The sequence below is a fragment of the Monodon monoceros genome, unplaced genomic scaffold (genome assembly GCF_005190385.1).
Source record: "Monodon monoceros isolate NGI ecotype Baffin Bay Population unplaced genomic scaffold, NGI_Narwhal_1 Super_Scaffold_18, whole genome shotgun sequence".
Lineage (NCBI taxonomy): Eukaryota > Metazoa > Chordata > Mammalia > Artiodactyla > Monodontidae > Monodon > Monodon monoceros.
The window spans coordinates 128,976,335-128,996,714 of NW_021703774.1; the positions used below are offsets into that span (position 1 = coordinate 128,976,335).

Here is a 20,380-nt window from a genome sequence, read left to right on the forward strand (position 1 = left end):
CATCTGTATCTCCACGAACTATCCACTGTCACTCTTTGATTGTCCCTTTTCACCATTATTTAACATGCCTTGTGTATGTGCTGGTTTCCCACATCCATGTGTATATCATGTCAAATTAAACATGAGTCAGAAAAGTAGTAGATAACCAACAAGGACCTATTGTGTAGCACATGGAACTATATACTCAATATTTTGTAATAACCTATAAGGGAAAAGAATCTGAAAAATATACTTATATATATATAAATTTATATATATATGTGTATATATATGTATAATTGAACCACTGTGCTGTATACCTGAAACTAACAGGACACTGTAAATCAACTATAGTTTAATAAAAAGGAAAGAAAGGAAAGAGAAGAGAAGAAAAGTAGAGTGATATAAGGACCATGGAATTTGGAGTCAGATAAGACATGGATTTAAATTTTAGCTCTATCATTTCCAGCTGTGATTCAAGTTTCTAAGCTTCTCTCAGTTTGCCATCTGTATAATGGGGCTTACACCTCATAGATTTGTTTTGAGGATTCAATGAGACAATGTATATAAGGCATATGGAGCAGCTCCTGAACATACGGTTAAGTGATCATCAATAAACAGCTTCTTTTACTTGTAATACTATTATAGGTAAGGATGGGTATGGGGATGAGAAATGACTAAATTGGAATTTGCTCCTATGTGCTAGGGACCTGTTCAAATCGTAGAATACACAGGGGGAAGGGAACAGTGGAGTAAGAGGCACCTGTTGCCTATCTGTCTCTTGGACAAATGAGTGCATAAATATTGATAAAAGAGTATGAGCTATCAATATGGATATGACATGAGGGTCTTGAAAAAAGTTCCATCAACAACAAAATGCAAAACCAAAGCAACAGAAGCAACCTTGATGTTAAAGTCATAGATTCCATAGAAACAATGACTGTAAAGGCTCTTTTTGGATGAAATACACCTTGAATCCCTACCTTTGCTTAAATCTTAGACTCTAAGACTTAACCTAGAAACTTAGAACTATGGGGCTATCTCCCTCTAGACTCTATTTTTTACTTAGACCTATAATCCTTAAGTGTCCATCCTGACCTCCCCCTTTACCATGTAGACCCCTGCTACCTAGGTACACTTCTGACCTAATCAGATTCTGAGCATGGCCTCGTCATAGCCTCATACAATGGAGATCTCTACCTTAAATGTCCCACTGTGTTAGTTATTGGGAGTTGCTTATCAGAGAGTCTATATATGTTAACTGCTTAAAAAGTTTTTTAGAAGCTCTGGGGTACTTTTTAGGAAAATTTTCTAGTTAGATAAAGAGACTTGGGTTTTAATTTTGTTGCTGTCTCTACCTGGCTTTAAATGTGGACAACTTCTCTCCTCTGGTTCTTTCATCTGCAAAATGAGGAGTTTGAACTAAACAGTTGCTGAAGCTCATCTAGCTTTAAATTTCAATGAAATTCAGTCTCTGGGATTACATTTACAAGTAACAATACAACTGATCCATACGTAACAACACTGAAATCTAAAAAATGTGAAACAAGGGAGTATGTGGGGTTTTAAAAAAAATTTTATTTTAATTTATTTATTTTTGGCTGCGTTGGGTCTTCGTAGCTGCGCACAGGCTTTCTCTAGTTGTGGTGAGCGCGGGCTACTCTTCGTTGCGGTGCGCGGGCTTCTTATTGTGGTGGCTTCTCTTGTTGCAGAGCACGGGCTCTAGGCACACTGGCTTCAGTAGTTGTGGCGCACGGGCTTAGTTGCTCCGCGGCACGTGGGATCTTCCCAGACCAGGGATCGAACCCATGTCCCCTGCATTGGCAGGTGGATTCTTAACCACTGTGCCACCAGGGAAGTCCCGGGAGTATGTGGTTTTTAAAAGAAATTATTTTTTAAACGTTTCTGGGATATTAGGTTCTAGGGTATATCTGGACTCAGTCTCTAGGAGCCTGTGCCTTTGGGAAGGCTGTGATATTTAGAGTTTTAAAAACCCTGAGGGAATGTGCCAGTTCAAGCTCTGTGAGATAGAGCCCCAGCCTTTGGGTCCTGACAGGACCTCTTCTCTGAATAGATCATACTTGTGCACGAATCCCCTAAGCTGCCATGACGGCTAATGTGCAACGCATTCAAATGCCACAGAACAGCTGTGATTATTGGAGATATGAAGAGTGACTGGTTATTACGCAAAGTTGACAAGACTTCAGTTCCATGAAGGGAACTTGAGCTTCTACGTAATATGCAAGCAATACTGCGAGTCAAGAGATGAATAAAAGAAAAACATTTAAGGAAAAAACCACCACCATAGATTGGATGATCACAGAGGTTAACAGAAACAGGCAGAGAATGAATTCTCAAATGACCTGTTGGAAGGGCAGTCCCGCAAAAGAGAATTTCAAAAGTAAGCTCCGTGGAGGTTCTCTAGCCTATGCGAGGCCTACCAAGTCCTGGGACCGGCGCTGTTTGGGAGTCTTTGCTGGCTGACATTTAAAATAAAAAAGGCAAAACCAAGCAGATAAACAAACAAACCCCACAACAAACAAAGCTATGACTGATTCACGGCCTTCCCCCCACTACCCCCACCCAACTGGCAGGTATACATTGCAGTTCAAGCCCCTGTTTCTGAGCAACATGATACTAAAGCACAGGTTTCAAAGTAGCCTCCTGAATTCACCCTACAGGATTTAGGGATTTATCCTACTGCTGGTAGATTTCTCACAAGGGGAGGAAGTAGGAGAAGAATAGGTCCAGTGTTTGAAGTCAGGGTACCAAAGATTTACCCCAGGCTGGGTATCAACTAGCTCTGTGTCAGCCTCCTATGCACCTTAGTTTCCGCTGCTGCAAAATGGAAATTATATGTCTGAATGGTTTTTAGAGCTCAACTATTTTGGGATTGAAATCATTCACTCCCTATGTGAGTCTAGGAAAAGTTATGTAACTTTTTCAAACCTGCATTTCCTTGTCTGTAAATTGGGTAAAATAGCACTAATTTAAGAGATTTTCCCGAAAATTAGAATTATTTCTAATTCTAGGTGCCTAGTACATAGTGGGCTCACACCTTCAAAATGAATGTGTTGAGAATATATTGTGTGCCAGACAGCGTGCTTGATTCTGGGCTATTTATTATTCTTAGAGTTGTGTTTTTGGGATAAATTCAGATATACGAAAGTAATCAGGATCATGCAGTGCCATGTGGCAACCTGAGATAACTGGGAATCAAGAGTTGAACTGTTCTCAACTGTTTTCATGGCCCTGGAGGTCCCCGGCATGGACTAAGTGTCACTCTTCTAAGACCGGGGTTTGACCTGTGCTCTGTAAGCTCCACCTGCAGCACGAAGTCACTTGGCTGGTAGGAGAGCCAAGCCCACTGCCCAGCACACAGGACAGCTTTGCTCTTATCTCCTGTACTGGACAGCTCTCAGTTTTGGCTGCCCAGCAGTCTTTCACCCTTTCTTCTGGAAACAGAGCTCTAATGTTTCTTTGGGTAACTATCCTTCCCTCCACCTCAGTCTGTCATTAGCCTAGACTTTACCCTCCCCCCAGCTCTGTGGGTGGGCAGGTAACCCAGGCCACACCAATGAGAAACCCCGTTATCTTTTTTTTTTTTTTTAGTGTCCGGGAAGACACCTCTGGGCCAGAGGCACAGGGAGCCCCACTCATGGCACCAGGCCTGGCTGCAGGGCCCCCCAGTATTGCTGTTGCTATGAGGGCGGGGGCCAAGGATTGTCCTGTGGAGCCACTGTTCACTTGCGTGGGGGACCCTTCCTTTCTTCTGGGGTGTGCTCAGCTTCTGCATGTCCTGGATCTTGTCCAGCAGGCCAGAGACGGAGGCCTCAGTGGGTTTGTAACAGTCCACCAGCAGCTCCTTGACCCTGGCAGCTGGGTCTCATCACTCTCCACATCCAGGAGTTCATCCACAGCAATCCCCAGCTCTAGGATCCTCTCTTCCTGGTAGTTGTAGAGGCCACGGAGCTGCTCCAGGATCCACTCCTCCAGGTTGAGGCGCTTCCGTAGCTCCTCGAGGTCATACTTAGCTGTGACCTTCCCTTGGCACCTTACTGGGCCCTCACCTGCATCCCCGGGGGGGGGCTCTGAAAGCAGACACTGCCACTGCCCAGCTTGGGGGCCAGGACCGCCAATGCTGTGCCCCCTGCAGGGCGGCTGTCCACCATGGCAGCTCCCTCCACCCCATTATTTTTTAAACATAAAGATTATTTTAAAAGTGAGCAAATGACCCAAACCAGGCCAATCAGAGCCATAAGCATCCTACTCTAGGGAGCAGGACCGTCCCTAGATCTCTTGTGGAACAGCTGTTCTCTTTCCCTTGGGATTGTTACATTGGTGGGGATTAAGTCTGGAGCTGCTCATATCATCAGTGCCATGATCTGAGGAGATTTAGTCTAAGAATCAAGCTCACACAGAGGACAGCAGAGCTGAGAAAGATAAAGATATAGATTTCTGAAAGTACTGCCTGAGCATCTGGATCCAGCTCTACCTGAAGCCGCAAACCCTCTGACTTTTCGGTTACATGAACCAATCCATTATCTCCTTTTGGGGAGACTGGAGGGGTGATTAAGCAATCTGGCTGGGTTCTTTCACTTGTACGAATATTCCACTTGAAAGGGTGCTTATTAACATGTCTTCTGTTCATTACTGGGTATGCAACAATTCAACAACTCTTATTACGGTATTCAGGAATTTGAGGTTTCAGGAAGATCTAGAGATATCCCTCAGCAATACCAAGGTTTTCTAAATCTGTATTGTATGCCAATAGAAGGGACCCATACAACCTGACACAAATAAATCCAAATCCCCACAATTACTTTAAATACCTGTGCTATATTATCCCTGATAATTCCCCTCTCATGAATCTCATCCGAGCAATAATTATTTGTTCTTCTGTTCTACTAGGCTGCAGGGGCAGGACTGGCTTGTCTGGTTTGCTCATTAGGGCCTAGCACAGTGCTTGGCAGATGATACATTCTCAAAAATTATTTGCTGAATTGACTCTTGTAAAGAACAATGGTGCTTACCTCCCTTTTTTTTTAAAGATTTTTTTTTTGATGTGGACCATTTTTAAAGTCTTTATTGAATTTGTTACAATATTGCTTCTGTTTTATGATTTTTGGTTTTTCAGCCGTGAGGCATGGATCTTAGCTCCCTGACCAGGGATCAAACCTGCACCCCTTCCACTGGAAGGCAAAGTCCTAGCCACTGGACCACCAGGGAAGTCCTGGCACTTATCCCTTTAGCAAGAGCCATGCCTGAACGAAGACAAGCCAAAGCAGTCTTCACCATGGCTATGGGCTAATCATCATGGAAGGGGTTGGGAAGACCCCCCACCCGCCGTGTTCTTCTAACCACACAAGAATAATGGGATGGAGTAACCAGGCTGTCTCACTTCCCTGAGGCCCCATCTCTTCTAGACTATGAGGCTCCTCCCAGTGAAGGGAAAAAAACACTCCTTCTGGACCCACAGGAGCAGACAAAAGAGAGAACTGGCGATGGGGAGTGAGGAACGAGGGAAGTGAGAATCCTTTCAAGAGAACCACACAGAAAGACAGCAAAAAATGATATGGGGATGGGGGGAATCTGAGACAGTTAACATTAAAATAAATAAATAAATAAATAAATAAATAAATAAATAAATAAATAAATAAATATATGGTTTTTTTTTTTTTTTGGCTGCATTGGGTCTTCGTTGCTGTTTTCTCAAGTTGGGGTGAGCAGGGGCTACTCTTCGTTGTAGCACACGGGCTTCTCCTTGCGGTGGCTTCTCTTGTTGCAGAGCACGGGCTCCAGGCGCGCGGGGTGGCTTCTCTTGTTGCGGAGCGTGGGCTCTAGGTGCATGGGCTTCAGCAGTTGTGGCACGCGGGCTCAGTAGTTGTGGCGCACGGGCTTAGTTGCTCCACGGCATGTGGGATCTTCCCGGACCAGGGCTTGAACCCGTGTCCCCTGCATTGGCAGGAGGATTCTTAACCACTGTGCCACCAGGGAAGTCCCTGAGACAGTTAACATTTAGTAACATACTAATAACATATGTGGCCCTTTCCATATGTCATTTCACTTCCTCCTCCTATTAACACCTTCACGTTTTGTACAGGTGGGAAATTAAGAGACCAGCAGAGGATGGGTGACTGGCACAAGCTTATGCAGATCCCAAGTGGCTGGCCAGGATTTGCATTCTATCCTGGCTGACTCTACAGCCCAGGCTCTTTTCACTGCACCCTGCTGCTCCCATTTGAATGATTTTTCAGAGGTCAAATGGCTTATTTCCTTTCATGATATTTGCCTCATAGGTCCCTTATTACCGTAATACAACCTGGCAACTCTGATGTTCCTCACGTGTGTTTTGTGCATAAGAAGAATGAATTGTTTGGGGTTGGGGGAAGCAACTGCCATTTAATACTAAGAAATATGGCAAATGTAAGTTTACTGTGGAAATACACATTTTAAAAAACATTCCATACACGTGAGTGGTTAAATACGCTAGTTTCAACACTACAAAGGATGCAGCATGAAATGGGTAACTCTCCGTGACCCTGCAGCTACATTAACAGGACTGTACATTCCCATTTCGAGTATCAGTGCTCACCCCCCTTTGCCTACATGGATGATAAGCTGATACTACATAAACATTGTTAAAGCTACAGTTCCATGCTACAGTAATTCACTTAACTTTAACATGGTTTATGGTTCTGTCAATCGGTGAGGTTGAAAACCCTGTGCTGATGCTTAAATGTGAGCTTCATATTTAAAACAGCAAGTGTGTGTGTGTGCGTGTGTGTGTGACAGAAGAAAACATTTCATATAGAGAGGAGATACAAGTCCAATACTGACTTTTTATTCTACTCTGAAAAAAGAAAAATAAAGAATGAATCTAAACATGGAATCAACATTATATTAAGCTAAACCAGAAAGACCTGCGAGTTTATCTGATTATGTGATTTATAGTACAAGTGATACCCAGAAGTCTTATCAGTGACATAATTTCAAAGAAACCTTGCTCAGAACCCACGCCTTTGCTGTGGCTGCATGTGTGGATTTGTGGTTGGGGGGCGGGTAGGGGAGTGGAAGAGAGAGAGGGAGGGAGAGATGGAGAGATGGAGAGCAGCTTCTTTTGTCCAGATGAGTTTAAATCTGGGTCCACGTGGTTAATCACCCGGGAGGCACTTTGCCTCTTTAAGAGATAAGGAGCCAATTGGTCTTACTGCTCTAACCTGTCCTCCTTGGGACCACATATTAACAGATTCCACTGCAGAAGAGCTCTCTTTAGAAGTTTGCTGCTGGGATGACAAATTAACCCAGCAGGTGTCCCACACATCTACCTCAGTACAAATTATTAGTGTAATAGAGCTTTTAGTTATGCATTTATCTAGTAATTATTGAACGGTTACACAAAACCAAGCTGAGCAGCCACGGCCTTTTATGAGGCTCGCTCGGTGGGTGGCCTTACAGTTCATTTAGGATACCAGTTCACTTGCAGACAAATTAGCTAAACAGCCTTCTCCTTTAAATATTTTCCGTGTCACAGTGAAACTCTTTACAGTACAGTAAAGGTACAGTTTTAATTACATGCTTCCTGACTTTTGTTTAGTTGTAGTTTTGAAACATTTGCTGGCACTGTTTTTTCCTTTGGCTGGGCAGTAATAGTTGGTTGTAAGTATCTGGCTAATGAATTTAATAATTTCCTGAACTAGGACTTAAAGGGCCTTTGCTAAAAAGCTGCTTCTCTTTACCATCCAGTTCATCCAAAGCCCATCAACAACGTTTCCCATTAGGCTGGACACCAGCACTTGAGCTAACCTTGCCCAGTGTTCACAAGCCCTCTTACTCTCTTTTTAGTGCTCCTCAAAGGTCGTACTTGTTAGGTCTGTGATGCCTGCATTTGGAAGTCAATTCTGATTGTTAGAAAGACAATGTAATGTCTTCTCAAATGACATACTCCAGTAATAAATAAACACCTTGCATCTGTTGGCAGATTATTTCAGCGCCTTGTTAGCAACAGGTACTTAATTGCTTCTCATTTTCTTGAGATGATTCAATTGCACTAAACCAGGAGAGACAAATTAGATTCAGCTCCACTGAAAGGAGCACCAGCGTGTTCCACAACTAAGAAGTCTTCCTAAGAGGCAAAGAAGTTTGCCAATATGATACGAGAATGCTAAACGAAACTACCGCTTAGGTAGAGGGCCTATGTCAAGGAAGGGTGCCATGGTTACGAGAGTGACGAGGCGCCAGGGACTATTCCTTCTTCAGGATCCTTAGTTTGGGCAGACACATTTCTAATACCATAGAAAATATTCCATAAAAAGGGGATCAAATCATTTTGAGCTCAGCATTTCTCTTAATGCCCATGAAAGTAGAAGTTCTTAATTAAAACCAAGCAAATGTATATCGAGCATTTATTCACCATGCTATGCATCTCCCTAAATGTTGCCCAATACACGCACTTGCATATTGTATTATTATCGCACATGGGGGATGGAAAGAACTCCCCATTATTCCCAAACTTTCTGTTTGCTTTCAATCAAATCCATGTTCTTATTCATTTATTCAACAAATATTTATTGAGTGCTTTCCTAATGCCAGGCACAAGGCTGAGGGACACAGGATATCGGGAGGAAGAATAAAGAATGGTCCCTGTTCTAATGGGCCCTGCCATCTAGTGATAACTGCTGCCTTCCTGTGGTACCTCTCCTTCCTTCCTCCTCTATTATTGTCTATGAGTCTCTGCTCTTCCAACCTTTCCTGGTGACCTGAACTTCCTGGAAGGTTATCTTAATTCTCATAATTCTCCGCAGTGTATTTTTCTTGGCCAAACTGGGAGATGTTAACTTCAGGCCCTCAGATGTTTCATCACGAAGAGCAAGATCCCTGTTTGGGCCACGAGGATCATGGACTTAGAGAGGTTTAGAGAGCATGTAAACGTCTGAACAGAAACTGGCAGGATTCTTTGAAAGCTGCACAATAAATCTTTGGTTTATATGGCTATTGTTTTAATACATCTTGTGCATGTTTTCGGAATCAGGGCAATTTGATTTCTAAACTCCCTTCACGTGTATGTGTGTGTGTGTGTGTGTGTGTGTGTGTGTGTATATATATATATATGTACGTATGTATGTTTTGACCCATAAAGAAGTGGGGCTTTAGCCCTGTGCTCACATTTTGTATGTCTGGATTCCTCAGTACTTAGCTAAAGCATGACTGCTGTTGCCTTGCACGCGTACAACTAGGAGGTACTCTGAGAACAGGGGTAAATCACGCTTGTTTGGACTCGCCCAGTGCCGAATGCCATGGTAGTCCTCTATCAGGTTGCCCCCGACCCTGACAGCACCCGGGAGTCCCCATCACAATAATACAACGGCTGGCTTTCTTATCTGCCCTCCACCAGGAAGTAAGCGTGCTGAGGCCAGAATCCAAGCTTCTCTTTTTCACTCTATTAAGCAAGTAGCAGAGCACCTTGTACACTGTAAGTGCTTGATAAATACTTGCAGAACGGGTCCCCGTAATGAGAGTCTGCAAGCTAATTTCAATATTCAGAAAAAAAAAAAAAAAGCCAAACCGACCTCCAAAGTTGTCTTTGAAGTGACTCGCACCTACCAGAAACCCTTCGTTTACCAGTAGCAAGGATTCAGGGGCTCATAAAAAATGTCAAGTGATCTGTTTATGGCTGTTATTAAAAAAAAACTCAGTGTGATAACATGGGTAATGTCATGCTTATCGAAAGATCTAAATGGCTATGTCATATTTTTGACTAATAAAAATTGTGAAAACAAGCTAATTGTTTAAATAAATGCAGTTGATTTCTGCCAGCGGTAGAGAAAAAGGTAGAAACTGCTGATATGGTGAAAAAGGCAGAGCACTGGAGATTAGATTTCTAGTCTTGGCTCTGGCCAGCTCAGATTTCACATTTCTATGAGTAATGGGAACTATGCTGCTGACTGCTAGCCAGCATATTTCTCCCCTATTTACCTACTTATAAAGCCCCAATTTTATACAGAGCAGCAATATGCTCAGCTATAAAACCTAGATTTTTCAGCCTCCCTTGCAGCTAGAGGAGATCGTGTGGCGTAGTTCTGATCATGCTGTGTAACGTTCTGTAAAAGGTGGTAGAATGAGCTGGCGGGGGCACTTTTTGCCCTTGTCGGTTCCCTTCTTTCTGCTTGGAATGCAGATGCATGGAAAGAGGGCAGTGGCCATGCTGTGACCATGAGGTCACAGCATGAGGATGAAAACGACCCATTAAAGCATGGGTAAAAGAAGAAATCTCAGTCCTTGATGGTGCTTTGGTGACACCATGACAGTCCTGAATCATGTATTTGTTTCTATATGAGAAAAATACAACCTGCTTAGTCCGACTTTCAGTTACTTACAGGGAAAGGATTAAACCAGAAGATTCTCAGAGCACTATTCTGAAATTCTATGGCTCTAGATGAAGCTCAATCAGTGCTTATTTGCGATTACTCTCAACTTCTGCCTCCCAACGTGTATAGTGCAGGCCCCTCCCTGCTTCTCAATCCCAAAAGCACAGAGTTGCCTTACCTAGTGCTGAGCATTTAAATTAAGTATCATTCATTATCTTGTTTTTGAAAATAGCAGACTTTAGGCAGAAACATAAGTTTCAAGAAGACAAACTTTCAAGAAGTTCGAATATATCTCCGATGAGTACTCCAAATAATTATCAAAAAGAGTTAGGCTCTTTTAAATCATCAGGCAAACCTACAACTCTTAAAAAAGGCAAAAGGAAGAAAACGGATTTTTTTCTCCATTATCATGAATAAGATAAATTGTCATGATTAAATACTTTATTATGGTTGAAATTTTAAGTACTGGTAAAAGAAAGTCTTTGAAAGCCCAATCGCTCAGCTTGAAGTACACAGTAATTGTAATAATGTATAACAAAATACAAATGCCCTTACTGAAACTTAATCTCTTCCCCACTCCCTAGGACACTGCATAATTTTTAACCCCTTCACCTAATTTTAACTACATAGGTGGCAAAGTATTACCCCCATGATACAGATGGCCAAACTGAGGCCACAAAGTTAAATGATTTATCAAAGCCATAAAGAAAGCCAATATCAGAGAAGGGATTCACTATAAGAAACCACATGTCTCTACCTTCACAAGGTAAATAGGAAAGTGATTAGAATAGCAAAAACTAAGAAAAAACATAGCTTTTAATAGCAAAGCCTTACTTCATAATCTTGCAAAAGCTTTCTTTGGATGAAAGGCCATCGTTCTTCCTCATCTTTAACATTCCTCATAAAGGAGTACTATATAAACTATTATCCTTTGTCACCCTTTGTTCTTCTGAAGCAATGACAATCTGTCAGTGTCAGGGAGGGGATGAATGTCTCTTGTGTACCTTTATGTGCAACTTGAGTACTTTTTATTCACTCAAGCAATATTTGAGCATTGTGTATGAGACATAATGAAGATACCCAAAAGCACACATTAGAGATCCTTCCTCTCAGAGGTTTTGCTCTAGAGGAGGGACAAGACATGTACCTTAACTAACAAAGCAAGACCATGTCGGTGGAGGGAATGTGCAGGCGTGAAAGTCTCCCGCAGTCTGTGGAGTGTAAGATGATGGTGGCCTGGGTGGAGCTGAGCAGGTTTCGGGTAGAAGGTGGTACCCAAGCTGGTCTTAGGTTGGGCAATATGTGGACAGGCAAAGGCAGGAGGACAGCCTGAGATTTTCAAACCCTGGATGAAAACGGGTGATTTAATTGTTTGTATGACCTGAGTACATACTCTACTTCCAGGCACTGTGCTATGGACTGCAAATACATGATTTCATCTACTCCTTAGATAATACAATTCTCTTGAGGTTGAGATTAGGATCTTCAATTTATAGATGAGGAGCCCATGGCTCCAAGAAGGAAAGCTATGTGCTAGGTTCTCACAGTTGGTGAAAGTGGTAGAGACAGGATTCAAATACCAGTCCATTCGACCCCCGAAGTTTTGCACTTACCCACTCCCTTCCAGGCTCTATTTTTCTGCCTCAGCTTTACAGTCATCAAAGAGAGGTTTCCTTTTTAAAAGGTGGCCACCGAATTTCCAAACATAGATAATTTTTGCAGTGAAAAATGGGGTCATTGTTTTTTCAGGGAGGAGACCTTGCTTTTCTGTAACTGTTAAAATACCACCCTTGGCCTGGGCACTGAGGTACGTTACAAAGCTACTGCTTACTAACTGGTGTTTGTCTAGTCAAGGTAGTCCCCTGAGAAATTTTAAGGAAGGCAGGAGAAGTCTTGCAATCTAGGTGCTATCCAGAGGTGACTATACCATGTAATTCTGAACAAGAGTGTAGTAAACAGCCTCCCCAGTGCCCCAGGATCCTGATAAAGGACACACCTTTCTCTTCTTCCTTTTGAAGTTGGATCATCTGTCAGGATTTTCTAATGATTTATCATTTCAGACTGTGGTAACTCCTTATAATAAAAAGAACATGTGCAGTTGAATTCTCCTTTATGTCCAATGTCTCATTTATTCCACACTGGCTCCCTCGGTCAGACTCTCCTCCTTTAAATCTGGCCTCATCTTCCTAAAATATCAGCTCTTACTCCCAGATGTGATGTCATTCCAAGCATTAGCTTTCCAACTAGTTCAGAGAAGAATAACTGGGATTATGATACCTGTAGCAAGTATGTCTTAAATAATAAGCACCTGAATACCAACCTTTAAAAAGGTCTTAGCCCAAGAGTGTCTCATGTTAGTCTATCTCAATTCTGTGATGCTGACCACAAAGATGCTGCTGAAGTATTTCATCTCAACTACCCCACTTCCCTTCACCAGACCACTAAGTGGGGCAGGATGCAATAAGAATGGGTACCTGAGTAGATTTCCCAGAAAGGAGAACTGAGGATGCTGGGAACCATCTTGAATTCTGGTGAAAAAAAAAGAATCTTTGGAATTCCATAATTCTTAAATTGAGCATCTTTCTCTTTTCCACATAAACAATTTCATGAGTATGAATAGATCAAAACTCACTGTCCTGTAGGCTAAGACGGTCCCCTCTGGTCCAACCCAGTGTAGGTCATTTTAGCAAATGTGATTGTTTAGCATGAAGAAAGCACCCAATCATGGCACCCACAGTAACTGCTAGAATCATTTCAGTAATTTCTAGAACTATGGTTTTAAGGCAAGACACACAGAAGGCATTCAGTATTTATTGAATAAATGATAACATATGCACATTGCTTTGTGCTCCTCAAAGCACCTCTACAAATATTGTTTTATTGTAGTTTCTGTATAAGCATTTGAGGTTGGGAGAAAATATTCATTCAGCAGTAGTATTGTTCCCATTTTATTGATGAGGATATTAAAAAATTCAGAAGGTAAGTGGAAAGGGAAAGAGGCAGCTTAACCAACTAACCTGAGTGCTGACATTGCTGCTTCCCAATTCTTATCACCCTGCTGCGCCCATGAGTCTTTTCTTTGCTGGGAATGCCCTCCATTCATGAAAGCAATTTTTAAGATTTGACTTCAATGTTATGTACACTTTGAAGTCTCTTTATTTGATATAAAGTGATAAGTAACAGTGCATTCCACATCATCTTCTAAATGCTTATTTTCCTGCACTAGATGATATGCTCTATGAGGACAGAAACCACTGATTTCCCAGTGTCTGTATAGTGACAGGTACTCATTAAATCCTTGTTTAATGGATAAAGGAACCTCCATAGTTCCCTCCTCTGAGGCCCTACAGAACTGTCTGCTTTTCACATTAATTTACCATTTAGAACGTTAACCTGACCATAATAAAGATGAGAAACGCCACATGCCTTATCTCCCTGAGACCAAAAATCTTCTGACTAAAAGGGCTTTGTATTCCTTACTTCGCACCACAGTTTCAATGCTTAAGGAATGTTGACAACGAGGAAAATATCACACTGCCCCATTTAAAGAGACTCATTCTGGGACCACATAATCCCATTCAGATGCAAGGTTTTCAAGTTAGGAAAAAATACATATTTAGCTTCTCTGATTGTACCACACACACTCTCACACACAAGTGAAATAATTAGGGATCTTGAGAAAGTTCCGTCAATGATCACAAGATGTTCAAAGATGGGGCAAGTGAGCATCCATAATTGTGGAGAGAGAAACTGCTTCACACAATAGTCAGAATACTTATTTTCTTCAGTCTGATTTCTGCACGTGTGCATTGGCCAGCCCTCTCAGCTGCCATATTTCCCTGAGATGCACACAGAGTATTCATAAAGGGATTCAGATTTGTGGCACTCACATTGAGATTAATGCAAGAAACATCAGTTTCCCCAGGCATATGTCAAAGTAGACAAGAGACCATAACTTTCTAGGATGTTTTATGATACCAGCTGGTAGATCACAAACCTACCTAAACGAAAATCTGATGGGAGAAAGCAAACGTGGTTACAATTATTCGTACTCCTACTGTGGGAGTTTCATAAACAAACTAATAAATATTTTCATCTTGCAATAAGATCAAGTTAAGTGATTTGCTGACATTCTCTTGAGGTTTAAAGCTTGTCTTTAATGTGAAATACAAATCATATTTCTTGTGGACACATTTTAATAATAAACTTAAAAGCACACGAGACAAAAATAATGAAAACATTGCAATGAAAACCAGACAAACTATCTACCACTTCAAAAGGAGGGAATGAAGATGGCTCGTCAACACAGTGATTGCAGACAACCTCAATGCAAAATGCCACATATTGAAATCAGATTTCAAGGAAAGGGAATCAGCAGGGGTGAGAGAATGAAAATAAGCTATTGCTTGAAAAGAGGTAATTGACTACACAAAAATAAACTACCTAACACACGCACACAAATACACACACATTCACGTGCATGTGATCCCCTCGTACAATTTGTAGGACAGGTTTGATTTTCCTTTAATTCAAATTACCTCCCACCTCTTTTCAACATCCCATCAGCAAAGAAACAGGTAAGGATCAGGGTTTGATGCCAAACCTCTTGGGTCCCTACAATTCCAAAGCAGCCCCCGAGGATAAGAAATTGGAACACTTGCTGCCTTTAGGACCACTCTGGGGGAGCCTTCATTGTCTCTCATTTTGCTACTCTGGTCTCATGTCTCTCATTTGCTACTCTGGTCCCAAGGTCATGATCTAAGCACAATCAAGGGTGCCTGTGGAGCAGCTCACCTCTGGGTCCTGTAATGACAGGTCGGTGATGCTGTGTGAATGCCGTTCCCAGGGAGGAGGTCTGCGAAGGGGAGGGGCTGCTGAAACCAGACTTCTCCGACTTCTTCAGTGTGGTTGGAGATGGCATTCCTGGCAGGAAGGATGGATTGACAAGCACACTTAAATCACGGAACAACAGTTTATGCAACCTAAAAGATTAAACTTAAAAGAATTTAAAAAAGAAATCTACATGTGAAGGGAAAATTTGTTTTGAATTGGTTTGAGCTTGTCATAGGAACAAACAGGTGACAGAACGGTCCCCTGATATCAGCACAGAGCTGATTTCAACTTACTATCCTAAATCTCAGTCCATTTGGGGGTTACTGATCTTCTCTAATTATGGAGCACCACTTCCCCAGTGCTTCCTGAAGTTGTTGTCTGAGCCAGTGGCCTTCCGGACCCTTTGTAAAGAAGGTTATAGAAGCATATGAGGACCTCACATGCAATCACCTTATCTTGTCAGTTACTTTACTTTAGTGTCAAGGCACTCTCTCTACATTTTACACAATTTAGCTATTTTAACATTTAAAAAACCCTCATCAATGGTAACTCAGTTGCTCATCCAATGAATAATTTATAATAGAATAAAAAGAAAAGGTAAAAGTTAAAAAATAAAAGTTAAATGGTTAAATAAGGTATAACCAATGCAAATAACACTGTAAAAGAATAATGACAATGGAAAGATATTTAATGACATGAAATAAAGACATGGAAAGCGATTACAAAATAGGATATTATACAATGATGCCATTTTAAAATGTATTTCTATGTACAGAGAAAGAACTGGAAAGAAATATGCATAAACTATAACAGTAGTTCTCTCTGCATGTTGGATTTGAGTGATTTTCACTGCTTCTTTTTGCTTACTTGTTTTTTCTACGATGAATATATTTTATTTTAAGAAAATAAAAGCTTGTTTTTTAAAAGATAGTATTTTTACTATAGTCTAAACTTTTCATAGCATTTCCAGCATAGGAAATGCTTTGGGAAGAAAATAATGGGAAAATGGTCCCTTGTAATTACTGCACCTGTAATGTTCTCGGCAACTACGCTGACACACACAACTAGAGGCATCTATCAGTTTGGTAGGGTGCCAATTAAAACAATGAAAACTTGGATATAAAAATAAAGGAAATGACTCCTAGTCTCCACATCACAGGAAAGATTTGGGCTCTTTTAAATTTGCAGCACAAAATTGGTCTGATTTCATGTCAAAAGAACCAAATCTCATTTTACCTATACATATCTACATGTATTATGTTCTGCCTATGACCAGAGAATTATTTGGGTGAACTGGAAAAATAAGTAATAAAAATAATAATGATATTAGCATGTAAATGTTACCGAGTACTTGCTAAATTCTATGTACTATTCTAAGCACTTTATAGGTATAGATCTGTTTAGAAATTTAGTTAGTTTGTCTAAACATGTCCTTTTTATTTCTAATCACAGATTTCCTTAATGAAATTCTGCAAGACAACCTTCAAGTGTGACCACAGATTCTATAAGGAGAGAGACCAGGTCTGCTTTGCCTGCCTCTATTTTCAGGCTATCTAACAAAGAGTCTAGAACATATCAAGTGGCCTGAAAAGATATGTAAACTACCTGTACAGCTCTCGGCTTTATCTGTGGCTTTACTAAGAGATGCCTGGACAGAGCAAAACTTGGGGTATTGACCCTAAGAAAGAAACAAATTGCAAATCGGCAAGCACATTTGCATAGTCAGACATAAGGACAACATGAAGTGGCGTGTGATTTCACACGAGCTAGACAAATCCAGATCAGATCCGTTCTACAGATCAATAGGTGTGTGATTTGAATTAGAAACAAGTCACTAAGTGATTTAGCTATATTTGTTTGCTCGCTGAATCAGTAACCAAAGTCATGGCATGCCAATGTCCTAACATCGTTAGGACGAATTGAGATTTTGGATCAACGTTCATTACAAGCAACCTAACCTAAGGTATCATCATGTGATTACATCACAGAAGAGATTTCAAATTAAAAAGTGAAAGGAAAGAAATAAAAAGCTCCCAAATGTAAAGAAATCTCCCAATTCATTCAAAACTCTTCTGTGCAAGGCAATCTTTAGGCTTCCAACCAGTCCACTGATTTAAACTCAGTCAAATGCTTGAATTATGTGTCATGGAACAGAAATAGAATAGAAAATGAAAATGTCAAAACTTTTGAGATGGCAGAATTTTTTTCAGATGATGGAATTGATGATGAAATGCAGTATCTGAACTAACCTTATTAAAGAAAGCAAATGGCTGGACTCAAGGAAAAGTCATTTCTTTGAAATGTTCATGTTTTCCAACCCATGCAATTCTAAATACGTCAGAAATGTTGACATGATTTAAACCCATCACTTAACGCTTTTAAAAGGGGAAGTGGAAGTCAAATATAGACAATTAGCATCAAAATGCTTATCAAGTTAGTAAATGGATTCAAAATGATCAAAATTTAAATCCTCTTTGAAAGGGTTAAAGAGAGAAGAAGTACTTTCTGCATACAAGAAGAACAAGCCAAACTCTGTATAATCTTCTAAATTTATCACGGTCAAGTAATATGAACCCCAAGGCTGTCATGAATCTCAAAATTACTTTGTGTTTTCAATTTTTAAAGACTCACATTGAGCATGATTCCTTATTATTTACTTATATTTTCTCCATATGCATAATGTATGTTTTGGGTAATTTGCTTTGTGTACTTAATTGACCAAATGAAGTTTTAAAATGCTAGTCAACTGCTTTATGTTTAAAGCTAGACAACATTAATCCTGCCTTTTATTTTTGAAATCAAATTTGGTTTCTGTACGTTACTTTAAAAAGAAACTCTTTGTTAAAATTTCTTTTACCAAATAGCTATGCACAACTGTTACACAATTACTGCACAGATTGACTGATTGGCTTTCTCTTAATGAGTCAAAATTTTGATTTAGAACTATTTTTTAGAAGTATCAGATTTTTAAAAAAAGATTATAAAGTAATACTACACGTTTTTCTGGAACAAAGTATTACTTCAAAGTTCCTTTCAATATATAAAAATAAAGAATTATATAGAATTGGAAGCAGAAATTTACCATAATGTTTATTTTCAATGGGACATTCCTGGAGACCTTCAAGATGGCGGAAGAGTAAGACGCGGAGATCACCTTCCTCCCCACAAATACATCAGAAATACATCTACATGTGGAACAACTCCTACAGAACACCTACTGAACACTGGCAGAAGACCTCAGACTTCCCAAAAGGCAAGAAACTCCCCCACATACCTGGGTAGGGCAAAAGAAAAAAAGAAAAAACAGAGACAAAAGAATAGGGACGGGACCTGCACCAGTGGGAGGGCTGTGAAGGAGGAAAAGTTTCCACACACTAGGAAGCCCCTTCACTGGCGGAGATGGGGGGTGGCAGACGGGGGAGCTTCCGAACCACGGAGGAGAGCGCAGCAACAGGGTTGCGGAGTGCAAAGCGGAGAGATTCCCGCACAGAGGATCAGTGCCGACCAGCGCTCACCAGCCCGAGAGGCTTGTCTGCTCACTGGCTGGGACGGGTTGGGGCTGGGAGATGAGGCTCCAGCTTCTTCAGAGGTCAGATCCCAGGGAGAGGACTGGGGTTGGCTGCGTGAACACAGCCTGAAGGGGGCTAGTGCGCCACAGCTAGCCGGGAGGGTGTCCAGGAAAAAGTCTGGACCCGCCTAAGAGGCAAGAGACCATTGTTTCGGGGTACGCAAGGAGAGGGGATTCAGAGTACCACCTAAACGAGATCCAGAGACGGGTGCGAGCCACGGCTATCAGCGCGGACCCTAGAGACGGGCATGGGACGCTAAGGCTGCTGCTGCAGCCACCAAGAAGCCTCTGTGCAAGCACAGGTCACTATACACACCTTCCCTCCCAGGAGCCTGTGCAGCCCGCCACTGCCAGGGTCCCACGATCCAGGCACAACTTCCCCGGCAGAACACACAGTGCGCCTCAGGCTGGTGCAACGTCACGCTGGCCTCTGCCGCCACAGGCTCGCCCCGCATCCGTACCCCTCCCTCCCCCCCGGCCTGAGTGAGCCAGAGCCCCCAAATCAGCTGTTCCTTTAACCCCGTCCTTTCTGGGCGAAGAACAGACGCCCTCAGGCAACCTACACGCAGAGGCGAGTCCAAATCCAAAGCTGAACCCTAGGAGCTGTGCGAAAAAGAAGAGAAAGGGAATCTCTCCCAGCAGCCTCAGGAGCAGCAGATCAAAGCTCCTCAATCAACCTGATGTACCCTGCATCTGTGGAATACCTGAAGAGACAACGAATCATCCCAAAATTGAGGCAATGGACTTTGGGAGCAACAGTAGACTTGGGGTTTGCTATCTGCATCTAATTTGTTTCTGGTTTTATGTTTACCTTTGTTTAGAATTTAGAGTTTATTATCATTGGCAGATTTATTGATTTGGTTGCTCTCTTCCTCTTTTTTTATATATATATATATATATATTTTTTTTTTTTTTTATTTTTCCTTTTTCTCTTTTTGCAAGCATGTATGTACATACTTATTTGTGTGATTTTGTCTGGATAGCTTTGCTTTTACCATTTGCCCTAGGGTTCAAAGTCTGTCAGGATTTTGTTGTTGTTGTTGTTTTTTAGTATAGTTTTAGTGCTTGTTATCATTGGTGGATTTGTTTTCTGGTTCGGTTACTCTCTTCTTTCTTTTTTTTTATTACTTTAAAATTTTTAATAATCATTTTTTATTTTAATAACTATTTTATTTTATTTATTTATTTTTTTCTCCCTTTTCTTCTGAGCCATGTGGCTGACAGGGTCTTGGTGCTCTGGCCAGATGTCAGGCCTCTGCCTCTGAGGTGGGAGAACCGAGTTTAGGACACTGATCCACCAAAGATCTCCCGGCTCCATGTAATATCAAATGGTGAAAGCTCTCCCAGAGGTCTCGATCTCAACACTAAGATCCAGCTCCACTCAATGACCAGCAAGCTACAGTGCTGGACATCCTATGCCAAACAACTAGGAAGACAGGAACAAAACCCACCCATTAGCAGAGAGGCTGCCTAAAATCATAATGAGGTCAAAGACACCCCAAAGGACACCACCAGACATGGTCCTTCCCACAAGAAAGACAAAATCCAGCCTCATCCACCAGAACACAGGCACTAGTCCCCTCCACCAGGAAGCCTACACAACCCACTGAACCAACCTTAGCCACTGGGGGCA

General features: G+C 41.5%; 1 protein-coding gene and 1 pseudogene across 5 annotated transcripts in view; both read right to left on the reverse strand.

The window, feature by feature from the left end:
* Positions 1 to 20,380, reverse strand: part of NFIA (nuclear factor I A) — a 394,786-nt gene that overhangs the window by 74,069 nt on the left and 300,337 nt on the right. For all 5 annotated transcript variants that reach the window (XM_029227546.1, XM_029227547.1, XM_029227549.1 and 2 more), the window contains exon 7: positions 15,141 to 15,269. In XM_029227546.1, the coding sequence (XP_029083379.1) occupies positions 15,141 to 15,269 (129 nt within the window). The remainder of the gene's footprint in view (positions 1 to 15,140; positions 15,270 to 20,380) is intronic.
* LOC114898297 lies at positions 3,037 to 5,570 on the reverse strand (annotated as a pseudogene).